This window comes from Thermobia domestica, chromosome 16, assembly GCF_964235325.1.
Source record: "Thermobia domestica chromosome 16, izTheDome1.hap1.1, whole genome shotgun sequence".
In the NCBI taxonomy this organism is placed as follows: domain Eukaryota; kingdom Metazoa; phylum Arthropoda; class Insecta; order Zygentoma; family Lepismatidae; genus Thermobia; species Thermobia domestica.
The window spans coordinates 29,527,493-29,551,109 of record NC_137469.1 but is presented as its reverse complement, the minus strand read 5'-3'; the positions used below and the strand labels follow the sequence as shown (position 1 = coordinate 29,551,109).

The 23,617-nt window shown below is 36.3% G+C and overlaps 1 protein-coding gene across 9 annotated transcripts in view; it reads right to left on the bottom strand.

Annotated features, from left to right (window-relative positions):
- Dscam4 (Down syndrome cell adhesion molecule 4) overlaps positions 1–23,617 on the bottom strand; it is a 751,808-nt gene that overhangs the window by 196,279 nt on the left and 531,912 nt on the right. For all 9 annotated transcript variants that reach the window (XM_081742222.1, XM_081742212.1, XM_081742216.1 and 6 more), the window contains exon 4: positions 2,448–2,517. In XM_081742222.1, the coding sequence (XP_081598348.1) occupies positions 2,448–2,517 (70 nt within the window). The remainder of the gene's footprint in view (positions 1–2,447; positions 2,518–23,617) is intronic.

Below are 23,617 nucleotides of genomic sequence, written 5' to 3'. Positions count from 1 at the left end.
CTGTACATTTTCAAGTGAATACATTTTTAAAAGAATTGAGACAAATGACTTTTATTAATTCCAATAACCTTCAATAACGGAATTTAAATCCACTTATTTTCTCCAAGCCAGTCGGCTCATTGTACACTATAGGATAAAAATCATACTTAATTAAAAAAAAAACTCATTGTTTACATTTAAAAATTATAATTGTTTACATTGTTTACATTTATAATAAATTAATTTTTATTATTCATTTATGTTCAGTTTATTCCGAACCACGGATCCACAGCATTTTATTTTCTGGTATTTGAAAATATGTGTCATGTAATTTGGTGTGCTGAATCCCGATATGAGATCAGAAATTGAGTGTCAGAAATTGTTGTTGGATTATGGCAATAAATGTCGAAGGTCAATAAGGAGTCTGGGATGACCGATCTCCATTTGTTCGCTTGTCTGTCTCCCAATCTACAAGACACAGTTGTCAGACTTTTAACTTAAATTTTTGAGGGTAGTTTCGTGAGACACACGAATATTTGTGTGCAGATATTTGCGGTGATCTGACTGGAAAATTGCAAAATGGCTTCCAGTTGATGTTTGAAAAATTCGTATGTTCCCTAATTATTACCCGATTGGAACCAAACTTAGATATTACATAGACATTAGAAAATGAAATGAAATCTTTGAGTTTTACGTCCCACGGTTATGCCGGTTAGACTAAAGGAGACGGTGATGATGAGTAATGAATGAAATGGTGGAATGAAGAAAGTGGGAGGAAACGGGAGAACCCCGAGAAAACCCACGCACACGGTGTTTGTCCACCACAAAGTTCACTTGGCGGGGGTTGGGATCGAACCCGGGACCCCATGCACCAGAGGTGAACGCTCTACCACTGAGACACCGCGGCCCCCTACATAGACATTAGAATTCGCAGAGGCACCTAGACTGTATCTACACTAGAATTACAATATATGTTAGATAAATAATGCATCATATAATTATATTATTCAATTTTAGTAACCTTTGTTTTATAACGTTCTTGCATTTTCAGGTTATGCTACGTATGGGCGTAGAATGGAGATAACACATCTGGATTAATGGATGATCCTTTAAAGTGCAGTGCGTTTGGATATTGGTGGTACCTTTACAAATAGTGTGTTTATTACTGCATTAGGAATACATCAGTGTTTCTGTTGTTTCTGCATATCGTGTACTAAAGTGTGTGGTACGAACAAAGTTCTGAACAGTATGATACAACGATAAAATATCGCTGTTCTGGTTCTTTTATAACGTAAATTTGAGCCATCCAATTAACACCCACTTAATTCCTATTTGATTGCATTTATTTATATTCTATATTTCTTGTTGTCCTGCCAACATCATATTGACAATCTCATTATTTTATAACATATGAATATATTTTTTTATATTAGCATTATCGACAATATTTTAAAACATTTCTTTCTCTTCTTCTGCAGCCAGCCTATAGTGCGTCCAGTAAGAGAACGTCTCTGACAGCTCGCAATGACATTGCCACTACTCTTGTGTCAAGGTTTTTTTTCGGTGCAACTGTAGTGGCAATTTAATTAATGGTATAAGACAGAATGATCGTGGTTGGTAACACTAGTATCAAAGTAGGGGCTGCAATGTCCCACCGCATGTGGTAAGAAACGTCAGAGACCATCTCTTGTTGGCCTTGCTATAGTACATATTTCGAAAGAATAGCCACCACATTACTGCTGATTACTTGTTACGTGAATTTGATTACATGGTGAAAAGGTGAAAGAAACTCCATGTCTGTTGCCATACCTATGATATGGCGAGAACCATGATATGGCGATATAACAGAATGTTATTTCTGTCTTACAAAGACTACGGGATTCCCAAACTGTAAATCAAAGAAGAGTATAATGTTTCTTAACGTAACGTCAGAAACAAAACCAGTGTCACATTCCTCACCCATACCAACGCCTACAAGACCTGCAAATAATGGTGACAGTGATAGTGCCCCGAACACTGATGTTAGTGTTCCATCATCTCCTGATAAACATGGCTCTACGTATTGTCCTTCAGGTACTCATTCTCCAATAATTTACAATCTTAATGACTTATCTAAATACAAGACAGAACATCTAGCATCAAGGCTGCAGGCATGCAATCTACTGCAACTAGGTGCAAATATAACCATCTTCAAACAAGAGAATGAGCATATTTTTAATCGTTCACCTCTGGTGAACAATTATCTTTCTGCAACAACAGAAACGGTTTAATGGCAACTCTAACCATATCCTACGACCCAAAGGATTGGCGACTCTTCATCGACGCATCAAGACTAGTTTTAAAGGGGTGCTTCTCCATAACGGCAATACTCTTCCTTCGATTACAGTTGCATATGCTTCGATGAGGAAATAATCATAGGATCGAATGAAATAGGAAAGAAGAAAATTCTGAATCAAGATTTCTCTTACCTGAGAACTGCAGTGTTTCCGCTCATAACGTATTCATCATACACCTGAACTTCATATTTTTGCTTTACAACTGTAAAAAGAATGAAGAAAAAATAATAATTACTCTTTTGTTTTTAATCATCTACTGAACAATGCCATGAAAAATGTACTTATACTTAAATGTGAGTCTATATATATATATTCCAAAATATTGTCATTCATAACTACAGCTATAAGTAGAGTATTGTAGGCGGAAATGTTTTTTTTTGGGGGGGAGCAAGGTAAACAGTGTTTTTATATACACGAAAAGAATATATTTCCTTTTCATAGTTTGGGGTATTGCGACGAATATCACTACCAGCCTGTTTCCAAATTTTTGGTAATATGTTATTGGTACACTGTTTTTGCCCTTTCTACATTGTCCAAAGATCTTAAAATATTGGGTTGACACATTAGTTCGTAGCATTTGTTTTTGGAATTGTAACATTCCAATGTTTGGAGCTTGCGTTCTCTCTATATAAAAGAACTATTCAAACGTTGTGTCTGAATTGATTATATCAAATGGATTTCGATCAGTTCAATTAAAAAAAGAATAAAAAAATTACTCACTTGCCTAGATGCCAACACTCACTGGGATTCTGAAGGAAAATCATATATTGTAATGTATTATTCTTGTCTGTTTTGGCAACCCGACAGTAGATTATGTGATACTCTATCGCGGTGTCCAATTGGAAGCAAAGAAGTCCAATCGGCTCAAGTCCAGTCCTGCACAAAACATTGCTAGCAGTCATAAATTTGTGGGAGCATTTGCTAGTGTGAAAATAACACGCAAACGAACATTGTACACCTTTGGCTACATCAGTTCCAAATTTCAATTTTTGTATCCAAGGACGCCCCGCAGAATTTTTTTTCCACTGGAAGAGGGTAAACGACTGACACATAGGCACAATCACGAATACACACAGCCACACACACTTGGATGCACGTTTGCACATAACACATCATATAATAATACAACAGTTATTTAAGCACATAAATCCTTATTAACTATAGTAAATAAACTATAATAGGTACTATACGATAGTGTTTAATGTAAATATATTAAAAACTATAGTGTATGAGTAAGCAAATCAGTATGTCTTGACAAGTACTTCCAAGAACTGAAGATTATTTGACAATTCAGGATGGAGCAACTATCCTCCTTCCGTAGGTAGGATTTGAAGAGCACACACACACAAAAAGGGCTCATTGCAATTTTTGCGAAAAAGTCGCTAGTTGGTGCTATGTTTAGTGCTAGTTTATACTTCTAAATGCACTACGAATATTGTGAAAAAAAAAAAGACTCGTTGTAGAGAAACTTATACAAGAAAAACAGCTATACAAGAAAAGAAGGCGCTCATCAAAGTTTTAAATTGCTTCTCCTGACAAAAATGTAAAATGTCGATTAGCTCCTTCTTTCCGTGTACCCTTCATTTCATATAGATGGATGTTTTCCTTATTTCTCATAAATCTTACCACACAATCTTTTGATAATAAATCTACGAAATCATGATGATTGACTGTGACCAAACAGAAAACATCCAATTTGTGCATTCCTGTTTGAATTTCACACTGATAATTATATATATATAGTGAATGAGACTAGATATATATTCCGATTCTAGAGTCAGGTATGTACAGAGCATAATCGTAATAAATTTGTGGCGCAAGTGGCTCTGACTGGAAACTTTCTGTACTGCTCACCTACATCTGCCCTCTCCGGCTCCTACAATTGTCAGTGGGTTACGAAACAAATTTCTCAGTGCAAGTATACCAAATAAAAATTGCTTGGTATAACAATTGCAACAATTGCAACAACAATAATTCTACTAGAATAAGAATTTGAAGTCTTTAGAAGATCTGCACTAAGAAATATAATCATTACCATTTCATTATGGTACTCACATTCTTTACATGTACAGGTCTAAATAGTTAAAATGCATTCGACAAAACAATAAGAGTTTTTTTTAAGGGATTGGAAGATTATTTGTGCAAAAAACCGGTGTTGTTATAATCATTATGTGGTGGTCGCCATTTGTAGTCATTATAATGTTGGCACCCGAATGTCTGTGCAAGTATGGTTAGGAAAAATGAGAATTCTTTAACGGATTTTCAATTAACTTGAAAAGTTCCTTACTGAATTCTCTGTGACTGTATATGTGTATGTGAGTGTGCGCGCGGATGTGTGTGTTATTTGCAATTTTTTCAATGTTGAGCCCTCCATTTGATAGAACATCAAAAACTATCTCAAAGAAGTGATGGAATTTTTCGCCTCACTCTTACCGTTCCCGAGATATTGGCCAAAAAATTTCCGATTTCGGGAGTTTTAAGGAGCCATTTCTTGGGAACCGTAAGTCATGAGAGATGATACTGTATTGGTGTTGATTTGTCTCTAAGAGGATGGTGAACATTTTGGTACCAAATAGTAACCGATGGCCACTGGCCAACTGCTACCGTTTTCCAGATGCCAAAATGTTCGGATTTCGGGAGATTTAAGAAGCCATATCTCGGGAACCGTAAGTCATACAGATATGATATTTTGCGAATTTTTCAATTTTTAGCCTTCCATTTTGAGCATGTGTTTTAGTAAAACAACATATCGTAGAACGTTTTAACAGACCTCAAACAAAACATGTGGAAAGAATTTCGTACTCCAATATATATATATATATATATACAGTGGCGGATCTAAGGAGGGGGCTATGGGAGCTATACCCCCCTTTGAAGCTCAGGTATACACTGGATAAAATGGGCTTCAATCCTGCTTTACACTGGATAAACCGGCAAACTATGGTTTAGCCCCTCCCTTGATCATATCCTGGATCCGCCACTATATATATATATATATATATATATATATATATATATATATATATATATATATATATATATATATATATATATAGATAGATAGATAGATAGATAGATAGATATAGATATAGATATATTACAAGAATTGTTTAATAATAAAGTACAATGAACAATTGGTATAAAGCCTGTAGAAATTATTAAGAAAAATGAATTCTTTTTAATTTCGTTTTGTTAATGCTCTTGAAGCATCCTGAACTTTTTCTTTTTTTTTTATTGCGAATGGACTTTATGCATAATAGAGTATATTTGTACTCATAATACATAAAAAACGCTATATAATCTGCACCTTATTCTTGTTATAGAAATTATTTTAGAAGTTTAACTGAAGAACTAACAAATCAGAAAATTAAAACGGTGTTTGTGGCAATTCCTTATCTTGTTTCCTTCTAGCTACATCTCCATTTTCTAAATAATCGATTCATTTGCTAAAGAGATCTTATTTTCACTTATCTTATAATTGCGTTCTCGTCGCCATTTTGAGAAGTTAAATGAAACGGAGCCGTTCACAATTGGTTTGACTCTTCTGTAATTGACCTGTTAATGCAGCATAGTGGCGGCGTAAAACAATACTAATTGCCTAATCTACCATTCGAAGATGTATGGTCCATTACTCCCAAGCCTATTTCCTCATTACGGAGAGCGTAGTTCCGTTATTTGGCACATTTGGCGCTACCGGTCGCTTTCTCAGAATTCTTGTTGTATAAGGTAGATGTTTTCCTTCTTCCCCCCCCCCCCTCTTCAACCACTCTACCTTTCACTCCGAAATACCGGATATTAATCTCTTGAAAGAGTTATCGCTGGGAAACACTCAGTTTCTCCCACCGAGAAACTCGTTACTGTTCCGAGGAAAGGTAGTTACTCATGAAGATAAGAGATGGCGCTGAGGTAAATCTTTCAAGTATGTATGATATATTAATCAATTTTGCCGACATATTTGTTTACATGCTTTATACTATATATATATATATATATATATATATATATATATATATATATATATATATATATATATATATATAAACATGTTTTCTCTCTTCATTGAAGGTTTGCAGACCCATTTGAATGTAATTTTCGTTTAAAGTGATGATTGCGTGGAAATAAAAATGGCTATATTTTCTCTTTTTTTCTCTTTTATTAGTTTTTATTAGTTTTGCCTTATCTGTTTGGGTAAAGTTTTGCAATGAATCACTCATTTTTTTTTCGAAAAGAAAAATGTTATTAAAATACAAAATATAAGATTAACAGCCATGCACCAACGAAGTTTAAAAGAGCTTTCACTCAAACGCGTTCAACATTAAACTTTCAAGTTTTAACGTGGTTCCCAAACGTCTCCTACCACTCCCTTATGTCCACCTGATAGCAAATTTTCTATATCAATGCCGTGCCTTCATTCAATTAAACCAGGGACACTCGCAGGAATTTTTCTTAAGAGCAGGAGTGCCACAAGGATCCGTTCTCTCTCCGCTTCTTTATATCATATATGTCGCCGATATGCCCTCTCCGTCACCTCCAATCCATGCTCTACAGTTTGGTCCAAAGAAACATAAATACTGTCCCTCACGAAATCCGGAACGCCTCCATATTACGGTACTCGGATCAACGATCTCACTTCAAAACAGCGTTAAATATCTTGGAGTCTATTTTGATAAACATCTAACCTGGCGCACTCACCTCGCCGCTCTCGAGAAAAATATCCGCCAACGTCCCAATCTATTACGGAACTTGAAAGGCACAACTTGGGGCCTAAGCGCCAATGTATTACTCTACACCTATAAAGTATTTGTCCGCCCAGCTATGACATACGTAATCTAGCGTGGCTTTCAGCACCATCCCATTTTTATGACCGCCTTCAACTTCTCGAGCGCAAGGCGTTACGCATCGCTTACTCCCTTTCATACCAAACCCCAAAGGCTGAACTCTATCAAAATACCAACATGCCACCTATTTTGGACCATCTCTATAACCTGCGAACCCGATATATCACCCATCACATAGCTACATCACATATTACAATCACAGATCTCTTGGACCAGATTTCTGCTCTCCCCGTTCTGGATATCCTCCTCTGGACCATCTCGAAATTTATGAAAGAGCAACAAATTCACCTGACTACAACCCGGAGCGCCATATATACCAAACAAATACCCATCTATATCGATAATGACCTGATCACGTTGACCACAAATTTAGCCCCAGACTATCATATCGTTCTACGGTACCTGCAAATTGACATTAATATTATTTACTAAACACATGTAATTAAACCCTGTCTTTCATCTCTACAGTAACCATCCATTATTATTATACACCATTGGCCACAGAGAAGGCGTAACCTTCTGCGGCCCGCCCATCGCAAGATGTGAATGAAAGACAGTTAAAAAAACCGGACTTTTATTGCATCATTGAAAGTCGAAGTTCAGTATATCTCATTTAAGTAAACTTCGGTCAATTTGTAAAATCGATTCTGATTGGTTGTCATCTTTTGTCTCTAATCTTCGTTTAATAAAGTAACAAATGAAGAAAGCATACCGCATGCCGGTCTTTTCGACTTTCCAGATTGTGTGCATAGAGTTGTGAGTAGTCTAATTTCAGTGATCGTAATTGTGATGGAAAAAGTAATGAAACCACGAGCAAAATATTTTTCCGAATACTAAAAAATGTATTGTAATTTCATTAGTGGAAAAAACACAAATACATTATTGAATGTAAACAGACTGACTTGGATCAAGGAAGTTCAAACCCCCAAATTCGGCCGTTCAAGCTAAAGCCAAGTTTATCCACCATTTGACCGAGACTTAATCTTCAACGTTATTGGTGCAACAGACATTTTCACCGAGCTTGGTTTTATGACCCTCGTTCAACAGTTGAACTTCGTTGGTGCACACGGCCATAAAACGTCATTTTTTAAACAACTATTCGTTTTTTGTTTATCTCTGAATTTCACTCTCTTGTTTCTTTGATAGCATACGAGGGGCACTCAAAAAGTAGCTTTTTATTACTACAATATGGTACACATTTATTTAGTCGTCTTCAAAGTTGACACCTTTGAAACACACACACACACACACACCCACACACACATACACTTGTTCCACCGCTTCTGCGATTGGTGGAAACCCTGACGAAAGTCATCTTTTCAAAGCCAAAGTCCAAAGTTCAGCCGTTGCATTGGTTTTGATCTCTCCTACGTTGACGAAACGGAAAAAAACTTCCATTCCATTCTATTCCAAAACTTCCCAAACTTTTTAGCTTTGGAAAGAGTCAAACATTTCAATGGGCCTAAAACTGTTTTTAAGGCTATTAAAGTCTCTGAAGCAGATTTTCCCCTCAATTTGCACACAAGCTTGATGTTTGTGTATTCTCGATCTTTGAAATTACACCAACTGATCACGACATACACTTTAGTTCGGCTACATTACTCGTACACTGCCTGTCATGACGTGTTCATATTCGTCAAATTCATAATTAGGCAACTTAAGGACTGTAGTCTACAAGACTCATTATGATTGCATCACAAATGCCAAAACTAAAACAAAATGGAGGGAACTTATTGATTGTTCCTCGTATATCCAATCCTTAAACAAAAACTTATGGAACAGTTACATCCGTCCCTTTATCTACATGTCAGAAAGTATCAGAACAAGAAAAGAAAGTAACAGAGCGAGAAATGTTTTTCTTTATAGGAAATCAGTACCTCAGGAACAAGTTATATATTCTCCTTTAACTGTTTATTCAAACGGAAGAAGTAGAAGTCAACCATTTTCTATTTTAACGTTGATATCAGAGAACAGAGACGGTAATAGATAGCGAGTAACTGTTTTGTGTGTGTGTGTGTGTGTGTGTGTGTGCAACACCTAAGAACTGTGGCCTCGCACTTGCTAATATTCGCACTAATTAAATTATCAAATATTCGGAAGTCTCCAGCTCACGCACTGGGGACGTGTCTCCCAATTTACCGGGCGAAGTAGCTCAAGTGGTAGAGCGTTGGCTTTGCATTCAGGAGGCCGTGGATTCGAATCCCACTGCCGACCATCCTGTCTGAGGTTTTCCAGGGTTTCCATCAGTCCTACTAGGCAAATAGGTTGGGATGGTACCTACTAAACAGGTCCTGGCCGATATCTTCCCAAATCCTTTCCATTGTTATTGTTGTTGTAGGATATCCAGTGTAAAATGGCCTCTGAGCTATATCTGGTGATTGTTAAATAAATAAATAAATAAATAAATGGTTTTTATCCCCTTCCCTGAATATTTCAAGTATCTTAGGTCAATTATAACCCAAAACAGACTCAATCATAGCAGTTTACTACATTCACCAAACAATGTTAGACAAAGTGGATATGAAAAAAATAGCACAAAAATTTGTTTCCGATTCTCAAAAAAGGCAGTCAGCTTTTAGCCCTATGAGGGTGAAGGTAGAGTAAGCTGTAAAGTAACAAACATGGTGTTACTAGCATGGTGGTGGTTTGTATGGTGTTTTTGTTTAAATAATGAGTAGCAAGGTGAGTTTGATTTTTAAAAAACAACATATTGTGGAGCCTGATTTACATTAGTTGTAGGCTTAAAACCTGTTTTCAAAGCTTTGTTGTTTCTGAGTATTCACTTCACACTTTTTATCATTATGTCTTTGACATACACTTGGTACATTTAAGTTTAACTAAAATTGTAAAAAAAAAAAAAAAAAAAAGTTGTAATTTCTCCTTGAATAATAAAACAAACTGTAAAATGTGTGTGTGTGTATTTTATTTGGTCTAGGAATTAATTCGTGCGGTTGGTACGCACACATTGAAGCTGTAGTACAAACACAAAATACATAAATACCTTAAGAAAAATATTGTCCATCGCTAGCCATCACTTTCGCCCATCTGTCAGGCAATGTACGGATTCCGTGGCGAAAGAAGTCCTCATCCTTGGAAGCGATCCAGTCAGAGACCCATGTTTCGATATCTTCTGAAGAAGTAAACCGCTGTCCAATCAAATCGTTGTTCATGCAATCGAACAAGTAGTAGTCCGAAGGAGCAACGTGTGGTGAATACTGCGGGTGGGGTAAAACTTCCCATCCGACATTTTCTAAATAGGTTTTGACCGGTTTTGCGACATGTGGGCGAGCGTTATCATGTTGAACAATAAGTTTATCATGTCTGTTCTCCCATTCTGGTCGTGTTCTGGCCAGAGCTTGCTTCAAACGCATTAATTGTCGTCGATAACGTTCTCCATTCATAGTTTCACCCGGTTGCAGCAGCTCATAGTACACCACACCTTTCATATCCCACCATATGCACAGCATAACCTTTGCACAGTGAATATCTCGTTTTGGTTGTGATGGACCTGGTTCACCTGGTTTCACCCAGGCCTTTTTTCGTTTAGGGTTCTCGTAATGGATCCACTTCTCATCACCCGTAATAATTCGATGCAGAAACCCCTTTCTGCTCTGTCGTTGAAGCAGCAATTCGCAAATGGTTTTTCGTCTTTCAATTCATGTGGAACCCAATGTGACATCTTTTGAATCATTCCCATGGCTTTCAAGCGTTTGGAGACTGTTGTTTGATCAACGCCTAATGCTGCTGCAAGTTGTTCCTGCGTTTGACACGAATCCTGCTCGAGCAATGCTGTCAATTCTTCGTCTTGAAATTTTTTTGGCTGTCCAGCTCGCTCTTGGTCTGCCAAGCCGAAATCACCACTTCTAAACCGTGCAAACCACTTCTGACACGTTCGCTCAGCTAGAGCATGGTCACCATACACTTCCACCAAAATACGATGACTTTCAATCGCACTTTTCTGTATGTTAAAGTAATGCAGCAGGACACCCCGCAAAAACACTTTATCAGGCACAAATTGCGCCATGTTCACTTAACTACAAACTGGTGTTGTTGACGCTTTAATCCACTACCCTATACTACGAACGATACGCGATGACAGGGGTTTGCAACACATGTGTGGATACACGGAACTGTGGGACGCTCCGTTCGTTGCGCCATCTCTTGTCCACCCGCACGAATTAATTCCTAGACCAAATAGTACCACATATTAAAAAAAAAAACTATCAAAGGTAAAAATAGAACAAAAAGTTTTAAGTTTTTGTTCAGTATTGAAGACAAATATGCTTTAAAATACAATGTACGAAGACAATTTTTTTTTTAAATTTTCCGGGGAGAGTCCCCGCTTTACTGGGGGGCATTCCATACATCCCAGTTCCCCGGTAGTCTGTACTCCCAAAATGTATGTCTTGCTGACGTAATGCCGGTCCAGTTTACTCGGTCATGATATATTTTGACGGTTTAACGAAAGGAATCGCAATGCAAACACAAGATAGAGTTTCCTGTTCTTTCACTTGACTTTCGTAATATATGATCAATAAAATCTAAGAACTTTGGAAAGATGAAAGAAATATCTTTACCCTTTATAATAATATATTATGACCGAAGCTAATTACGTATTTTGCAAGAGAGAACGTTCTCTCATTTCATCTTCGAAACATTGTGTTGTGAAATTTTATGAAATTCGTTGTATAATTCGAAAAAACAAATCATTTGAATGATAACATTCTTTATTTTTACCTTTCGTAACATTGTATTGTAACCAAGGTAAAGGTTACCTTCGAAAAATAATATATTCTTTTTATCCACGAAATCTATTACGACCAAGAAATCTAAAGACTTCCGAAAGAAAACATTCTTTCTTTTTGCCTTTGTAACAATGACTAAGAAATATTTCCCAAAAGACAATATACTTGTATTTTATTTTCGTAATATTACGACAAGAAATCTAAGAACTTTCCAAAGAAATCGCCCTTTCCTTTTACCTCCGTAATATTATGACCAAAAGATCTAAGCATTTTCAAAGAGAAAATCTTTTTATTTTATCTTTGAAATACTCTATTATGACCAAGAAAGGTAGCACTCTCAGAAGAGAATAACCTTTTCTCCTACCTTCGTAATATTGTAATATGACCAAGAAAGCTGAAGAATTTTTGAAGAGAATGTCTTTTCATACAGGACCAAATTTGGGGGAAAAATACATTGAAAATATCGCTACAAATCATCAAAACGCTTAACAATAGGACCTTTGGGAGTCGACACATTTCTGCCAACGAGTTTTCCACGCTTGGAAGGCACCTGAAAGTTCTTTGCCAGAATGTTCTTCAAGCAGCGCGTCGAAGCCCCTTTGGTCTCTGCTACGGTTCCATAGCGAGTTCTTTGAGGGTTGTTTTCACTCGGGAGTACAAAAAGTCCTCTGGGGCAATATCAGGACTGAAAGGGGCTGAGGAAGCTTGTGATGTCATCCCGGGTTAATCACGAATCAGGTATGACTTGGTGCACCTTAAAATTGGCGGCAGTGTCTGGTCTCACTCGATTGACCTTGTTTTTCAATCTTTTCAGCACTTCCACGTAGAAATCATCCGTGACGGTCCATTCCTCAGGTACAAATTCGTGGTGGACTATATTATTGTAGTCAAAGAGGACAATGAGCCTTCGATCTGCTCATTCGAGCCTTTTTTGACGAGAGGATAGTGCTGTTTGCCATTTGGCACTTCGGCGTTTTGACTCTGGATCGTACTAACATCTACGTTTGTTCAACATTGTTCAAAAACTCAGGGTCTGTTTAAACGTACTGCAAGAGGTTTTTGAAAACAAGAACTTGATTTTGCCTTTGGTTATCTGTCAAAACTTTCGAGACGAGTTTGGCACAGATTTTTCTTATCTGTAAATACTCCGTAATCATAGTATGCACCGTTATTTTATCAATTTCTACGCTGTTTGCGATCATTCGAACACTGAACCATCGGTCTGAGTTCAATACATCACGCACACATTGCACATTGTCCTCGGTTCTGCTCTTGGACGGGCGTCCTGTGCAGGGTTCGTTTTCCACAGTCTCTCGATTGTCTTTGAAACACTTGTGGCATCTCAAAAGTGCAGCTTTTGATAGGCTTTTACTCCCGAACACTTCTGATTTTCAGTGTCCCACACGGATTTTAATGGTGTAGCGCTGTCCGATAGAACGACGCATTGTAAAGCTCGGACAGAGCTTATAGATAAGGGTCTACTTAAACCTTGATACGAACCAAACGGAAGCTCGTAGGCGACTGATGCTCAGTGAGTTTTGAAGCTTATTATCTCCTCTATCGAACTCGCGTGAAAAAATGATCTAGTTACTTTTAATACATTCCCTCGTAGACGCTCGTTGGTTTCTTTTTATATTACCATATGAATAGAAGCTAGGTTCATCTGGAGAGAGAATACTGAATCAGTGGTAGGCGTTTACATTTCCTGTGAGAGATCCTTGGTTCGATCCCAGGTTAGTTGTAAACAACATCGTGCCCGTGAATTTTCTCACAATCGTCTCATTTGCTTCCACATTACCATTCCACCAATTATTCCATAAGCATTCCCGTTCTCATTAATCATCAGTCTTCTATAGTCTACCGAGCATAACTGTGAGTCATAAAAAACTAGGAATTTGGTTTCATACATTCATTAGTAGAGATAGAGGGCATATAGACATTTTCACATTCAATGTATGAAGTCACACAAAAGGAAACTTTTCGCTCTTCTGATCCTATGTTGCCCATATTGACTTAGCTCTTCTTCCACCTTAACTAGGGTGTGCCACTGAGATCATTTCAACAAACGTGATTTCGTCACGTTATGCTGTGTAGAATCTCTCCAGTTTTTTTTTTGTTTTTAATTTTTCGAACCTTCTGTATATATGCCACCGATGCAGTGAAATAAACTGTCAGTCGATCACATTTTCCCAGAAAAGGAAGAATCAGTTTGCTGAAAGTACAGTGTAATAGAAACCAAGTTTTTCTATTGATTTAGAGAATTAACGAACACGAGAGGAATAGCAGTTGAGTTCGGAATTCAGTTTGTAAGCAGAACACGTACTAGATACAGGAGAATGGAACACCTGCACGCCACCTGATCGATCTCCATCCACAAGGGAAAGGGTTTCAGCGACTTTTGAGAAGTTTTAATAGTTAGTTACCGTACTTGTTTCTAACAACATGTTATTATACAGTGCATTCGTCGTATTTAACTATTTTCCTTTTTTGGTGTTGTGTTTAGAAATTTCAACAGCAAGTTATTATAATATATAAAATACGGCAAATTCATTATGTTTATTATAAATATTATCTTCTTATATTTACAAGTTCTAAAAACAACAAACTCTGACTACATTCAAAATACTGCATATTCCCATCTGCATTGCATTTAGTCTTTTCCTTTTTATATTTACACGTTCCAACAACAATAATAGCAACAACACCAAAATTTTGGTACTCAAAAAATGCATTTCCCCTATTTACCTACATATTTTTTGTTCTTTCCGTATTAACAAGTTCCAAAAACAACAAATCAGGTGTGTCAATTTTTGAAATATCAGTGGGAGTGCCCTAATTCATAATGCACAACCTGGGTTCTGGGAATACTCACAGGCAGTCGTTCTTTCAGAAAAAAATGTTCTGGGGGGGGGGCACACTTAGCGTACTATTCTATTTATCATTATATTATAGACGCATTATTTTGGTCTTCTCTGGGGGAAGGCACTCTCAGAGCTCCGGGGAGGCAGTGCCAACCAAAAAACATATCTGGAAGAAACACTGCTCACAGGGTTAGTGGAGTTCAGGACTCAGGAGGGCGTTTGTATAAAAATAGAGCTTTTTTTTAGTAGAAAATGTCCTTAAATCAGAAAAAAATGAAATATTTCAGTTGAACGTCCCATGATTATGCCCACTTTCAAAAAATATCAATAATTACTGTATTTTTGTTATTCAAAAAACTGCAGGCCTAGGCTCCGGGTCAGATCCGCCACTATCCCGTTCAACAAACTGATGTTACATAATGTGGAATGTGTTTACGAAAATTGAGAGTAAATTTTATGTGAAACTTTTTGTATAAAGAGTAGGAGAGAGGCCTCTAAAATCAGAAATTATATTTTTAGTAAAACAAATAGTAGAATAACATTATTTTAGAGTTTTTTTAAATCCAAATAATTTAAACTAAAATTTGTGTTGCTTCTAAGTTCATTTAAACAAATATCTAGAACGGATTTAAAAACTATTTGAATTAAGTTTTAAATTTTTTGCAAGAAATTATACTCCTGTCATATATATAAACACAGATGGAAGATTATGGATTTGTACAAATGCGTGAATTATGCTTGTTGTTGTTACATTTGGTGAAAAATGTAATCTATGCCTAGTTAGTACATATTGCACCCCCAGTAGAAGAGTGTTACATCTCCGAAAATAGCGATTTTGAGATAAACCTATAATCTAGTAAAGAAAAGTGCGCTCTTTTACCTGTAAAAAAAAATATATATATATATATATAATGATATCTCGTCTGGTTTCCGCTTGGGAACGTTAATAACGGTCATCGGTTTTGGGTAAATGACAGCCTACGAGTGTCTAGTAGTGTTGCATCTTCTATACGTCAGTAGTGAACGAGCTTCCGAAGGGTGAACATCGCTGAGGACAGTTACATCTCAGTTGCAGCTGTATTCGGCTGAAGGTAAGTTACTTTTTGATTTCTCTTCAACAGATGACCGTTACATATGCAGATTGCAACTGTATTCGTCTTATATTGTTAAATGTTCAATTGATTGCATTTTGTAGAACAACGTTATTTATATAGATACACCCATATTCGACTTCTTGGAAACAGTATTTATTTCCCATCTCACTCTTCTTGTTGTAATCTAACATTATGTAACAGTCATCTTTTACCTAAATGGGAGGTAAATGTATTAATGTAAAAGTATATTGATGTTTCTAATAATGTACCTACTTTACAGTTACATCACTTAGCATTATAACACGACGAAATATTATTACATCTTGAATAATGTCACTTTAAATTTATCGTAATACTTTTTTCGATTTTCCATGGTATGCTGTTTACGACAATACATTTTTCGTAAATATCCCTTTAAAAATCAATTAAATATCAGAATAGTATAAGAGTATCTAAACTTCGCTGAGGCTCACGAAGAATTATTTCTTTTTTTTTCTTTTTTTTTTTTTCCACAGGAATAGCATTGTTGTCTGTTTTCATCTGCATTTTCTAACTTACAGAAGTGGGATTGTTCCTGGCTTTGGGTTACTGTCTGCTGTTTATTCCTCCAACCGCAAATGTTGTAGGGAAATTTAACCATATATATTTTATATTATGGAGAATTAACTCCTAGTATTTCCTTTTATAAAGCATTGCGCATGTCGAAGCTGATAGAAACAGCCATAGTTGCTGTGGCAGGTGCTATGAAGAAGTAAAGCAGATAATGACGTTACGAGTGACATTACGCTGACATCTAGTTCATGCCTTGACGTCTGCCAATTCCAGCTTCAAAAGCACGCCTCCATAAGTGCTCTGTTATGTTTTCTCTGTCAATTTAAGTGTTATTTCATTTTCGTAGAATCCGAATCACTTTTGTCTCCACCGGACATAATGATATTAAAAATTATCAGAATGCCAAACATATGTATTTTTTTTTTCAGATCCGTTATTATAGTTTTGTTTTTAATAAATACTACCTTGATTATTAAAATACAAAATTGTAATTTCAATTTGAGACAAAATAATCTCAGTTCCCGTGTGGAGCGTTCATTTCATTTTCAACTTTCTCTATTCATTTCCAGGAGCTTCAGGTTCATTTTGTATGCTACATGACATTGGTAATTTAATGTAAAATAATACTAATCAATATTAGAATTTTACGATGTTATTTTTTTTTATATCTTTTCAGAAAATGGAGGGCGGACGACGTATAGTGATGGTAGCGGTTTATGATGGGCTATCCAGTACACACAAGAATGAAAGTGATTCTGGTAATGATTGTAAAGAAAAACTAGAGCAGACTAAAAGAACTGAAACTACTGGTTTAAGATTTGATAAAGGAGAGTGTTGGAAACCGATGGCTTTTGAACACGACTCTTTCTACCAATCGGTTGATTATCGAACTATTAGAAATTTCCGAAACAAGTTTTTCCCTAAGTGTGACAGTTCCATGCAACTTCCAGGAACACATTCTATCGAAAAAAGGTCTCATCTAGACCAACAACAGTGGCGTGATTATATTTTGGATAGTGATGATCCAGATAAGGATCCAGACGTGCTTTCAGAAGATCTTAGTAGTTCATCTTCTGAAGATTATGAGAACTAATGAAAGCAGCCACCTTCAAGAAAACGGCGGTCGCAAGAAATTAAAAACACTTCTGCCTTACTATCTCCCATAGATTATGCGTCGACGGAGTCAAAGAGCAACGATGACTCTGGTTCATCCAATACCACGAAACGAGGAAGAAAACGAAAGGCAGATTCATCATTATGGAAAGAAAATGTTGTAAAACAACTTAGAAATGCTGGTCAAAAATATGTATCAAGGACTACACATAAGGAAGTCGCAGCCAGATCATTGAGAAAAACTTGTCAGAATTGTAAGTTTACTTGTTCAACCAAAATGGATGAAGATTATCGGAGAAAGATATTCTCAGATTTTTTGGAAATGGGAGACATTAACCGTCAAAGAGAATTTATTGCAAGATGTACCACACAAGTAAACAGAGAAACAAGAACTACAACAACTAAAAGAGGTTTAAATGTGGCGTACTATTTCTTCAAAGGGGAAGAAAAAAATACGTGTATGCAAACATTTCTTTATGTCTATGTTAGATATAAATCACAGAGTTGTTAGCACGGTAATGAAGAAGAAATCAGAAGATGGTGTTATTGAGCAAAATTTAAGAAGGAAGCATGATCGCCATCGGTAAATACCCGACGAAATAAAAGATGATATGCGGAAACACATTAACTCAATCCCTAGAATTGAGAGTCACTACTTGAGATCACAAAGTAATAGAGAGTATATCGATGGAGGAAAAACTATTGTAGGTATTTACCGTGATTATGTCGAAATGTGTAAGAAAGAAGGAAAACAGTACGGGACACAATCACTGTTTGAAAAAAATTTCAATTTCGAATTTAACCTAGGCTTTTTTGTTCCCCAAAAAAGACTTGTGCGAGTTGTGTGTAGAATATTCCAATGCCAAATCTGCTAATTGTGTTGACGCAGAACTTACATTAAAATATGACATTCATCTAAAAGAGAAAGATCTCTGTAGAGCAGAGAAAGAAGCCGATAAGAGAGTTGAATCAGCTGGAGTCATCGTCTGTTGCTATGATTTGCAAGCAGCTCTGCCAACACCTAATGGTGACGTATCACTCTTTTATTATAAGTCAAAACTATCGACATACAACTTCACCATTTATGATGTCAAGAGTAAGGAAACTGTTTGTAATGTGTGGCACGAGGGAGAAGGAAAAAGGAGATCTATTGAGATTTCAACTTGTGTATACAAGTACATGGCAGATATTTCTGAAAAGTCTCTAAATAAGGTAGACTTTATATTTTATTCAGACAATTGTGGAGGACAACAGAAAAATAAGTACTTATTTGTGATGTACATGTATGCTGTTTACAAACTGGACAATGTAAATAGCATCACACATAAATATCTTGTTAAAGGTCACACGCAAAACGAGGGTGATGCTGTCCACTCTGTGATAGAAAAAGAAATTAAAAGATCACGTAAGGCTGGTGCAATTTATGTTCCTTCCCAGTATTACCAGATAATAAGGAACGCCAAAAAAATAAGCCATATTTTAATGTTGTTGAGTACGCTCATGAAGATTTTGTGAATTTCAAGGATTTAGCTGATAAAGTAGGCAATAATTTCAACGTGAATAGTAAATTTGAATGCTTCAGTTTCAATGACATCAGAGTTTTCAAAGTTGAGAAGGATAACCCATTGAAGTTTTACTACAAAACATCTTATGGTGCATCTGACTTTGAAGAAGTGTTTGTTGACCAATCTAAACGTACGACTCATGAAGCAAGAAAAACCCGAAAGCATACTGTTTCTGTGACCCCAGCTTCCTATTCTGGGATTGAGAGATTCAACGTATCGGGAATAAAACCAGCATACAAAACACCTACGGGCATAAAGAAGGAAGATCTTATGTCTCTGGTGAACTGCTCCGCCATACCACAAGCGTATAAGGGTTTTTATGCATCTTTGAACATCACAAAATAAACTCAATTCTTAACAATTGGAATTTGTAAATTTTATAATAGTCTGTTTCAAACTACTGTACTCTTTAATGTTGTGATTATGTTCCATTAAGGTTACACCTCAGTGATAACGAATTGTGTATCCTTTTATTAAACTGCATTACACTGAAGAATTATTTTTAAAATCTGTTTAATATTATCGCACACTTTAATGTTGTAGTTATATTTTATTAAGTTTACACGTTCAGTGATTCCGAATTGTGTTTTTATTGAACTGCATAACACTGAAGAATTATTTTTAAGGAAAAAATCCTTATTATTCTACTATTGTAAATAAATAGATGCTGCATAGATTTGTTAATAAAAAGAATGTGTGATTCATGTTAGGTTTTCACTTCAACAACATTTTTTTCAAAATATTTTTGAAGATACTTATAACAAAAGTTATACTCTATTTTTTGTTTATTTTTCTTTCTTTCTTTCTTTTCTTTCTTTTTTTGTAATTCGCCTACTCCATTTTTTAATATCTTACTTGCACATCACCACCTTTCACCCCAATCATACATTAGACGTTTAGAGAGAGAGAGAATTGGAGCGGATGTGGATAAGAGAGCCATAAAAATGTGAAAATGTCATGAAAATTTCATTATATTTTGTATGTTATATCTGCAATTATATGAAAAGTCCTATTCGAACAGTGTTACATCTAAGATTATTACATTTTTTAAAGTAATAAAGTTGTTATACTGAGGTATTTTCTGTTAGCGCATGATCTTGAATGTTTAGGAAGTCCCCTTGCAGCTATACAATCACCGGCTACTTGTACTTGTAGCCAGCAGAAAGAGCTTAAGCTTCTTGAAATTTCAAACGCCGTTTTCTAAAAACATTGAATTCCGAGATGTAACACTCTTCTAGTGGGGGTGCGATATAAGGTGGGTGCTCCGGGGCTCCAGCACCCACAAGATTTTTCGTTTGTAGAAACAAAATAATCTAAATATTTCTAATTTGCGATTACATATTTTCAGAATATTCATTACAGCAACCTATCGGTAACTTGGAACTGGGTTTGAACCAGGCCTGTAGCCAGCCCAAAAATGTAGGGGGGCCTGATGCAACCATATTATAGTTCATTTGTCAGTCTACCGTGAAATCTTTAGGGGGGCAGCCAAAATATGGGGGGGACCGGCCCTCCTAGACTCCCTGGATACGGGCCTGGTTTGAACCCATTTCTCTTGCGTTTAAATCAGCCGCGTTACAGAGCAAGGACAGCGCCAACTTATATTAACGGTATATTTTACTTTATCACAGCACACCTCCTTAAGATAGTATTCATAAAAGATTTTAACTAGAAGGAAATCAATCAAAAAATATCAAGACTCTTGAAAACATATAACATATCCTGTATATGCACTCACATAAATTTTAGAAAGTTGGCGCCATTGAGGTGGACCATTTATCCTGGTGCTCTTGTAGCTTTTGAACAAAGAATATATATATATATACAAATGGACGTATACAAATATAGCTGACGAAGGTAACAAAGGTAGCTATATTCATGTGATATACGGAAATCTGTTAGATGTCAGACATCCTGCAACGGCATGATGTAACATCTAAGGGCAGTGCCTATGTAGCATACGGATAACGTATACTCCGTACTGAATTCTGTAGTAAACAAGAGGATACCGTATATTTGTACAATATACAGCTGTCCGGAGAACGGATTTTTCTCTGTGTAGAGAGTCAGAAACTGCACTACGAAAAAAAGAAGCTTTGAATTCTTCCTCCAGCCAGTACATGTTATTTCTAGTTGTTCAGAATCAATTTTCTAAGCAAAATGCTTCAAAAAGAAGAAATAGACATTTCAAAAGTAGTTGAAATGATCGTAAAAGCGAAAAGTCATTTTGAAGCAATGCAAATCGATAGAAAGTTTGAAGAGCTAATAGTGGATGCAAGAGAAATTGCAAAAACTCTCGAAATCGAGCCCCCTATTTCCAAGTGAGTTATAATTACGACCACAGAAAACCAAACATCAGTTGGAATATGAGCCCCTGATGAACGCATTGCAGATCCCAAAATTTCTTTCAAAAGTAGTAGGTTTTATCTTCATGTTTTGGATCAATCCATAAGCTCACTAGAAGAAGAAGTCTTCTCAGCTAAACTACGGTACCATCATGATCTATTTGGGTTTTTATACAGGATCAAAAATGAAGACAAGGATTCCCTGATGAAGAAATGTGTTGACCTTTAGGTGGCTTTAACATATGAAGAGCACTGTGATATTGAGGGTTTTCAACTTCAACAAGAACTACCAGATGAAAACGCTAAAAGCCCCCTTGAATTATTAAAATACTTGAGCGAGTAAGAAGCTTACTTAAAACTTCCCTAATGTACCAATCGCACTCAGAATTGCTCTCACTCTTCCTATCAGCGTGGCTTCAGGCGAAAGGAGCTTCTCAAAATTGAAATTAATTTAATATTATTTGAGGTCTACCATGTGCTAGGAGCGCCTCGTGGGACTCGTCATGATGTCGATTGAGTTCGACATTCTTCATGACCAGTGGCGGCGATTGGACGTTAAAAGTGGGGGGGGGGGCAAGACATGATCTGAATATTTGTATATCAATGTTAATATACATATTTCCCTGGTTGAAACTACATACATTAATAGGCCATTTCAGAAAAGTGCGGGGGCAACTGCCCCCGTTTGCCCCCCCTAATCGCCGCCCATGTTCATGACATTGACACAGATGTCATTGTCAGAGATTTTGCAGACAAAAAGCTGGGAAGATTATATTGTGAGATGCTGAAAACAAATGTATTTAAAATTGTTTAATTTGTTGCTAATTTTCAGTAATAGTGGAATTTAAACTTTTATTTAGTTTTTCTTGTTTTGTTATAATATTAATTATCACACCTGAGGCTAAAGGGTGCAAAATTTGGAAAACAATTTGTGTAAATTATTCTAGATTTTAATGTACTGTTTTTATGGAAGGAAAAGATATGAGCGCTTTCTCATAAAGTTCCCTAAATTGAATTTGAAATGGTTTACTTACTTATCAAACTCAACAAAAGTTAGAGGATTTCTAATACTTGATAAACCCTGTTACTAAGCTTTAGTTAGGGATGCGCACGAGACAAAATTTGTGGCTGTCTCGACTCGAAAATGTGCTGTAAAAGTAATGTCTCGACTCGAAAAAAATATATATTTTTATTGGAAGAGCCGTGTCTCGACTCGAATTTTGTCAGAAAAATCCTGTCTCGACTCGTCTCGTGCGTATCCCTAGCTTTAGTCTTGACAGAATGTTCACCTTTTGTGTAAATTCATGAGATACGTTTTATGAATGCAATGAACTTCAACTTCTATGACTTACATAAAAAGGGTTGTTTATATTGGTGGTGCGCAGGGATAAAAGTGTGAGGAAACGCGGGAGGACGTCGTCCCCCCCATTTCCATAAAATGTCGATGGTGTCACTCCACTTCCTAAATAATTACAATGGGCAAAGATAGGCGAATGGGACGGTCTGACGTCATGCGTCCCCCTACCTTTTCAGATCCACCTTTACCCCTGGATGTGCGTAAACACGTTCAGCACATGTAAAATGTATTTATTAGTATTTCACATTACTAGAATAGATAGTTACACAGTCATATATATGGTAGAATTGTTCCTGATGTTACTGATATAACAAAACAATTTACAAGATAGCAGTAATCAGGTCACCATTAGTAGTATTCAATAAATTCTGTTCGATATTTTTTTGTTTATAGATATGGGTACATAAATAATAATAAAAAAACATGTAATTGATACCATATGCATATTTTTAAGTACTAAATATACCTATATCATGTATTTGAGTGTCAATTTTTCCTTTTGAAAAATGGGTTTAAAATATTACAATCACTGTAGTAAAATGTAAAATATAGGCTAGGACTGGGGGGGGGGGGGGCCACAAAGAGTCACTTTGCTCGGGTGAAAATTTTGCCTTGGTCCATCCCTGCCAATCGTTGTCTGAGGCAAAATCACGTGGCGGCAGTCCGAGATAATTTCAACCAATCAGGTATTGAAGTTTTCAGTTTTCTGGCATATCAAAGTAATCCATGTCAGTTAGACATCTCAATCACACCAACGGAGTATATTGTGAATTATAATAGTCTTTTTGAACCATTTGGATAAATGTTACATTGAAAAACATGTCAGATAGGC